Source organism: Myotis davidii, unplaced genomic scaffold, assembly GCF_000327345.1.
Source record: "Myotis davidii unplaced genomic scaffold, ASM32734v1 scaffold150, whole genome shotgun sequence".
Lineage (NCBI taxonomy): Eukaryota > Metazoa > Chordata > Mammalia > Chiroptera > Vespertilionidae > Myotis > Myotis davidii.
This window is the reverse complement of record NW_006283437.1, coordinates 877394-885310: the sequence shown is the minus strand read 5'-3', so window position 1 is coordinate 885310 and position 7917 is coordinate 877394. Positions and strand designations below refer to the sequence as shown.

General features: G+C 52.6%; 1 protein-coding gene across 1 annotated transcript in view; it reads left to right on the top strand.

Annotated features, from left to right (window-relative positions):
• The window catches only part of PRKCB (protein kinase C beta), a gene marked incomplete at its 5' end in the record, with an annotated part of 308734 nt that extends 305927 nt beyond the window's left edge, over window positions 1-2807 (top strand). The window contains one exon of the mRNA XM_015563848.1: window positions 2165-2807. Within this exon, the coding sequence (XP_015419334.1) occupies window positions 2165-2317 (153 nt within the window). The remainder of the gene's footprint in view (window positions 1-2164) is intronic.
• Window positions 2808-7917: the final 5110 nt, after the last annotated feature.

Below are 7917 nucleotides of genomic sequence, written 5' to 3'. Positions count from 1 at the left end.
CTCCCAACTTCTAGGCTGACACCCAGGGGTATTGTCGATGGAGATCTGCCTCTGGGACAAAGTGCATCATGGAAGCCCCTTTTGGACCCTGTGGCTGTTTGGAGCAGCACGAGTCATCACCAGCACAAGGAGGAAGGGCTTTCAGAATTGGGCTGGTGGGGAAGGAGCCTTGGGCTGCGGGAAGCCGAGGCAGGGAAGGGCGCGTGGGGTCAGTGTTACCTGGGGAGCCCCGCCAGGAGGCAGCTGCCTGCCCTCTAGTCCAAGACTTACCGGGGCCCCACGTACCCACGGAGCCCAGGCCTTGAAGGGGCCTAATACAGTTCAGTTCACCCTGGGGCTCAAAATGGACGGGAGAGACCAGAGGCTCAGTGGCCACACGTTCCATTGTTTCGCTCCAGAGTGAGGCCTCTGGCCGGGGAGTAACTATAAGGAGGGAAAGTGAAGAGGCTCCTCCTTCGGGGGGTCTCCACTCGTGGATGCCTCCATTCACCAGTGTGGACAGCCTGCCGTGTGCCGAGACCACTCGTGGCCCTGGAAACACAATAGTGAGGAAGCAGCCAGGCCCTGCCCTCCTGGAGAGAGGCCACAAATAAGTCAGTTTCCGGTTGCAGCAAGTTCAACGCAGGTCATCAGAAGGTTCCTAAGTGTGGGGGTGGGGCCCAGAGGGGCGTGCACGGCCACAGTGAAGGAAGAGGTGCACTCGAGCTTTTCTCTGAACACAGGTGTGACACAGGCAGAGCCGGGACAGGCAGGACGGGACACAGGAAGGACAGGACAGAGCAGAGGGGCGGGCGTGGCAGGAGAGGCCCATCCAGAGAACAGCTCCATGGGCGTCCTCCGCCCGCTCCACTCGGGCTCCGCTCACTGAGTGTACCCGGGTTTCTCACTCACACACAGGGCCAGAGGAGGTGGGGACCTCCGAGAGGACGCCTTACCTATCTCAGGGGAGCGGCCTGAGGAGGAACGTTCCTGAGAGAGCCTTTTGCAAACGGGCATGAGCCCAGGAATGAGAGATCCTTGTCAGTCGGTGCCCATTGGAGGCTGAACCTAAAACCTGGATGGTGATAGGCAGCGCTAGCCAGTCACTCATCTCTGACCCTCTCTTTACCACGGGCTTCAGCCTGCCCGCACCAGTGAGCCGCGTGGCATCCTGGTTGTCCTGTGATGAACCAGCCCGCAGGCTTGCTCCCTGGTCAGAGGGGCTGAGACGAGGCCCCACGGGAGCAGTGTGGTCGGGTAACGTCACTCACCCGCTGGGTGGCCGTGGGCAAGTCACCGCCCCTTCCCGTGCCTTGGTTTTCTCACAGGTCACAGCGGGGGTGGGGGGGACTCCAGCTCCCCCTGCCCGTGGGTAGTGAGGACAAGAAGAGAGGGCCGGCTGACAGAGGCCCGAGCCTGACTCAGATGTGGGGAGTCAGCCCGCACTCCTTCCCTGGCGAAACCTGCCCCGAGCCGGGGTACTGCCTGCTCCCCACTCCGAGAAATGCCAGATTCCCTTGGAGAAGAGAGTTTGCTTGTTGTAAGGCTGCCCCTGCAGACCTGATGTTAAGCTTTGGGTTTTGTTTCTTACAGTTTGTTACTAGATGTGGGCTCTGTCACCTGGGAGAGCCCTCGGGCTGCAGGCCTGGCCTCGGCGGTGGGCTCCTGAGCTTCCGGGGCTCGCCTGGGCTGCCGCAGGGAGGGAGGGAGGGAGGGTGCGGTCCCTCCTTTCACGAAGCAGTGGCCGCCTTTCCCCACAGGTGGGCGCTCTGCTGTGGGGAGCTGCGCGCTTGTGCAGCTGTTCTCCTTACAGGAAGGCCATCCTGGCCACGGGTGGCTTGGGGTGGTGTGCTAGGGGACACTCCACCCAACGACCGACTCTGTGACGTCACACCTGGTGAGAAGCAGTTCCCAACTCAATTCATCTCAAAGCCAAAAACAGAGCACACCCCACTTTCTGACAGGCCTCAAAGACATTCAATGTCTCATTTCCTTAGAAACCTTGCAAGCTTTCTCTCCTGAAGCCAGCACGGCTGTGAAACGCAAGCCGGGCGGTCGCACGTGCCCTGTGGCCCCTCCGCGGGGCATCCCACTCGCCCCAGAGGGTGTCAGCTCCCCGTGGCTGGCACCTCTCGGTCACATTGCCCTCTGTGCTGTGTTAACGTGTCTGCTTTCCATTTGGCAGAGAGACAAGCGAGACACCTCCAACTTCGACAAAGAGTTCACCAGACAGCCTGTGGAACTCACGCCCACGGACAAACTCTTCATCATGAACTTGGACCAAAATGAGTTTGCCGGCTTCTCCTATACTAACCCAGAGTTTGTCATTAACGTGTAGGTGAGCGCCCGCTGCTCGCGGAGCCTGGAGGCGGGACTCCAGGCCGAGTGTACGCATTGATTTGTCTTCCAGATCCGTGGTGCTCCTGCCGGCATTCCGGGATGGGAGCTGGCCGGGGGCTTCTCTTTGGATGTGTAGCTTGCTAGTTTGTTTTCTACATTTGAAAAATGTTTAGTTTAGAGTAAGCGCTTTATCCAAGTAGAAAGGAACCGTTTTCCAATCTTCCAGAAACTCATCAAATGAACAGACGATGTCAAAACTACCGTGTCTGACCCCAAAATGCTTCAGTATTTGTAATTTTTAAAATCAGAAGCTGATGTTCCTAGTGAAAGTTTTTACAGCTGTTCTGCAGTATTTCCCCTGAATGCTAAGCATGACTGGTGTTTTTAAAAATAGTGAGTAAGCTTTGCAGTTACTGTGAACTGTTGTCTCTTGGAGGAAATTTTTTGTTTAAGAATTGACATGATTAAACTGAGTTAATATATGCAAACTCTCTTGTTACCATGTCTGCTTTGCAATAGGCCCCGGTACAGAGGTTGCAAATTGGAGAACCATAGTCTAATGCAGCCAGAACATGAGCTTTGCACCACATGCACAAAATTTTATTTAATTGACGGCATTGTCAACATTTTTTTTAAATGTGGTATTTTATGTAAGTGTCTGGGCTTTCAGAGTCACTTGAAAAAAATCAAAAGACTGGCAGTGCTGGGCCTTGGTTCCCATGTGGAAATAATTTGACAGAACTGACTCATGGCTGTCTCCTTTAAGAGCAATGTGTGCTCTCATTTTGCCGCAGTCTCCACCATGCCCTATTGTCTATATTTTTTATCTACCTACCTGGCTGCGGTAGCCATCTGCAGGTGAGACATTTGAGAGTCACAAGCTTAGTGACCTCAATTTTTCCCATGCCCATAATCAGAGTATCTGCTCAGTCACCCAGTCGGTGTGGTTTTTGTGCATTAAATCCTCAAGCACAAAATAGACAACAAAAATGTCATTCTAGCCGTGACAGAGTCAGCACGGAGGCTGCTGGCAACATAGCGACATCACTTCTCTGTGGTCTATGAGGATGACATTGTAAAACTGCTTACCTTTCCCTATTGTCTCCTAACTTAGCATCTGCAAAAAAAACAAACAAACAGCAACAAAAACACCACCACGGGGCACATGTCCTTCCCTCCTGTCCAAGGAGGCCAGAGACGGGGCCAGGCAGGGCGGGCTCTTCTAAACGCTGCTGGCTTGGGAAGGAGCCGTCTCCCTGGCAGCAGCGTGCACGTCGATGCATCGCGGTATCGCCGGCTGCCTCCTCTGAAGGAAGTCACGCTTAGGCTTCTTGTGGAAAGATCGGTAATGCAGCCTACGGCACGTGCCTCGGAGCGGCCAAGGCCTGTGGGTAGCAGCAAAGGACAAACGGGACCCACCAAGTACGTTGTGACTCCACGGAGTTTATTCATCTCCCTGGAAGACGCCCGGCAATGCAGCATTGAGGAGACAGCGGATCTATTGATCCTCGGAATTTTAGAAACGCTGCCAATTAAAATTGAGTAAAGCCAACTTCAAGAAGAAACTGTGCTCTAATGCATCACATTTAGAAAACAAAACACATGGCTCTCTATCGATGTTGGATGACACGTTCCATTTAAGATAATATTATAGAAGAGGTTCCGTGCTACCCACTTCATGCCAGCCCCTCATTTCATGCCCAAGCGCCTGTCTCCCCATTTCATGCCAGCCCCTCATATTTTCCTCCTTTGCTGGATATAAACCTGTCTGTCATTTCACAAATATTGAGCACTTGCTCTGAGCCCGGCCTAGTTCTGGGTGCTGGGGAGAAAGTGACAAGATAGTATAGGACTGTCCATTCACGGGGAGGAGACTGCAGAATTCCCAGCCTCTCCTGGGACCACTCCTATAAAGCTCTGCACTTTACTCTGATTGGCTCAGCCTGGCCAGCACTGTGCCTGGGTAGAGAGGGGAAGCAGGTGAGGGGCTTTGATTGGCCAGACCTAAGTATATATTACTGTGTAACAAATTATTCCAAAATTTTGAAACAAATATTTCTTACCTCTCAGGGTCTGTGAGCGGGAAAGTGGGTGTGGCTTAGCTGGTGTAATGCTTGTCTTTGAGGGTGCAGTCAAGCCGTCGGCCAGGATTGCAGTCACACATGAAGGGTCAACTGGGGGGAGGTGGGACTTATGTCCATGCTCACATACATGGCCTTTGGCAGCCTCAGTTCCTCAACAGAGAGCACCTCCATGGGTGCCTCTGGCCATGGCCACTGGCTTCCCGGGTGTGAATGATGCAAGTGAGAGCGCCTAATCCAGAAGCCATTCATCTCAGAAGTTGCCTCATCTTATTGCTGTTTTCTGTTCTTTAGAAGCAAGTCAAGAAACCCCGCCCTTGCCCTGACCAGTTTGGCTCAGTGGATAGAGCATTGGCCTGCGGACTGAAGTGTCCCGGGTTCGATTCCAGTCAAGGGCATGTACCTTGGTTGCAGGCACATCCCCAGTAAGGGGTGTACAGGAGGCAGCTGATCGATGTTTCTCTCTCATCGATGTTTCTAGCTCTCTATCTCTCTCCCTTCCTCTCTGTAAAAAATCAATAAAAAAATTTAAAAAAGAAACCCCGCCCCCATTGAAGGGGAGGGGATTCCATGAGGGCAGCAGTCCGGGTGGGGCCTCTGGGTGTCGGCTTAGTGACTGCCTTCCACACACACCTTGAGCGGCACCTCTGGAACTGGGTGGTGTGCCACCCACACCACAGGGATGGAGGGTGGGCGGGGACAGCTCTCTGAATGAAAACTGGAAGCTGTTCTTGGAACAAGGTGGGTGTATGCTCAGGAAGACCATGGTGGGTTCTCTCCAGATGGGAATTTGGGGCTGCCCTGAAGATTCTCAATACTGAGAATCAGTTTTCCTACTGGCTCGCTGGGTCCTCACAGGTCACAGGTCACCATTGTTTCATTGCGAAGATACCACACAGGGGCCTAAATGTGAACTTCTGATGAGTCATAGTCCTTTGGCTTTAGGGACTCAAAATCCACCAAGAAGATGCGTTGGTAGAAACATACACACAATAGAAGTCTGTCAGTCATCTATACTGAGTGACAGCCACCTCCACCCTGAGTGTCTTTTAAAAGCACCATGTATTTAATCACAGTGGTGGTTTTTCAGGTCTGGCCACCCCAGCGTGTCTGTGATGGACTTGCTGTGTCTCCGCAGTCAGCTGGCAGGTCAGTGGTGATAGATGGCCTAGGCCGGCCACATTCACATGTGACGTGTCTGACACGCCGGCTGACCTCGGGGAAGCTCAGTTGGAAGGACTGGTTTTTGTCCCGAATGCTCTTGTGTGTTCCAGCGAGGTCTTCAGCTGGTGGTTTTAAGGACGCCCAAAGAATAGCAATGAGAAGCAAGGCCTAGTGCCCGGGCACTTTTCATGCTTCTGCTCTGTCATGTTTGCTGCTTTTCCCATAAGCCAAACTCCAGACACAGGTTCCCCTTGTGGACGGGGCACTGCAGAAACACCCTGCAGAGGCGAATGGGCACAGGTAGGAAAATGTGTGGCCATTTTGCATCCACTGCACAGTTCATCAGTGGACCTGTTCATGAACTTGGGGGGCATTAAAGAAATAAGACAGAAGACCAAGAAATTGTCAGGAACTTTCTGGGCTTCCCATGGGCAGGCCACAGGGTGACCGGAAGGTGGTAGTCTTACTTGTCTCTTCAAATTCAACATACAAAGACCCAGCGCCAGAGTTCAGGCTTGTCAGCTGGACAACCAGAGCCAACGAGAGAGCTGACGTGTAGGCTCTTCAAACCAAGAAGGACAAAATGCTTAAACCTTCGGGTGTTGTTCCTGCCATGGTTCTTTTTCTAACCCCACATAGCTAAGATGCTGGAGAAGTCCGGGAGGACTGCAAAGCAAGATGAATGGGGACCAAATCTAAAAGCCCAAAGCCAACTGTCTCAGGTCCTGTATCTTTCCTGGTTTTGAGGTTAAATTGCTTTGACCTACATGGGATTCTGCTGCTCACCACTTCCTAGACAAACAGTACAGGCTCCCAACGTGAATTCTAATTTCCCAAACAAAAGAGGTTTGGGCTCTAGAGTCCTGGCTCGATGATTGAACCACACTATCCACTGTGGATCTTGTCTCATAAATGCTCTTCTCCCTGGTGTGTGGCCTCCCAAATTGGGCCAGATGTCAGGGTAAGAATGAAGTGGCATTTGAACAAGAGATTCAAGAACATTCTGTTCTGTTTTCAAACAGTCACACTTCCTCCCAAGGTCCAAGAGGCAAAAAAATGCATAGAGGACAGAGCCTAGCAAATGCTCAGGTGGCTTGGATCACGTGGTGAGTTCCTAGGTATTGTGTGGGTGGTTGATCTCCGTTAACAAATTACTTATTGATCTCTGTGAACAGATTAGCCCAAACAAAATACATTTATGAGCTCACAGCTTCTGTAGGTGGGTCAGGACTCCAGGCACCGTGTGTGGACCCTCAGAAGCTGCAATCGATGGGGCTATGGTCTCCACTTCTAAGCTCGCTCACATGATTGTTGACAGGATTCAATTCTTTGTGAGCCGTTCCACCGAGAGCCCCCATTCCTCACCGGCTCTTGGCTGGAGGCTGCCCTCAGTTCCTCCCCATGTGGGCCTTTCCGAAATGACTGCTCACTTCACCTAAGTGCACCCGCTAGGAGGGCACTAGCGAGAACATCAGTAAGACGGGAGTTCCTCTCTCCTGTGAATGGAACAGGAGTGGCAGTGTAGCATTTTCACAATGAATTCTGTTTATTACAAACTAAGTCCAGCCCACACTTAAGAAGAAGGGATTGCACAAGAACTAAGGGAGGAAGGCAGAGGCTATTGAGAGCCATGTCAGAAAGGGCGTCCTCCAAGAGACATGATAAGGGATGGCCTATGGGAGAGAAAGGCGGGTCTTAGCACTGTGTCCAATGAATGTGCTCTGTCTTGATCTACCAGATGGAGTAAAGTGGAGGTGGGGAGGAGACACTGCCGTCTACCATCACTCCCTCTCTGACCCAGAGTTTCCGGGCTGGTGTGGGTGGCCAGGCTGACGCCATTGATCCACATGGAAATGACTTCTTTCTCAGATCAAAAGATTCAGACTCCTCATGAACAGAAGTCATCACTTATTAAGCCCTTAAAATTTAAGGGCCCCTGGTCTCAAACAAGCAGTTTCCTGGAGCCCCTAAACCGTGAGCAGCATCAGACTGACGTCTCTGCCACCGTGGAGGAGCAGAAAGCCACAGGGCCAGCAGCAACTCCAGCTGAGGAGCCCTGAGAGAGCCTGACCCCGGGCCATCCTCAGGAACGCTGCGAGTTGTAAGTGGACAGGGCCCAGGGGCTCACAGGGGAGGTGGGTGAGAAGGGGGATGTTTTTCAGTTATGCTGAGGAGGAAGCTGACGAGAGCAGCAAGCAGGAAACGTCGCCTTCCCATCCTCTGTGTCTCCTGGCTCAGACCTGGGCTTGTTATTACACTACAAAGGCGGAAACTCTGCCAGGCAGCCCCTCCCGCCAGCCGCGGGGATTGGGACCGGCAGCAACTATCAATCGTCCTTGTGGAGAGGTGGGCG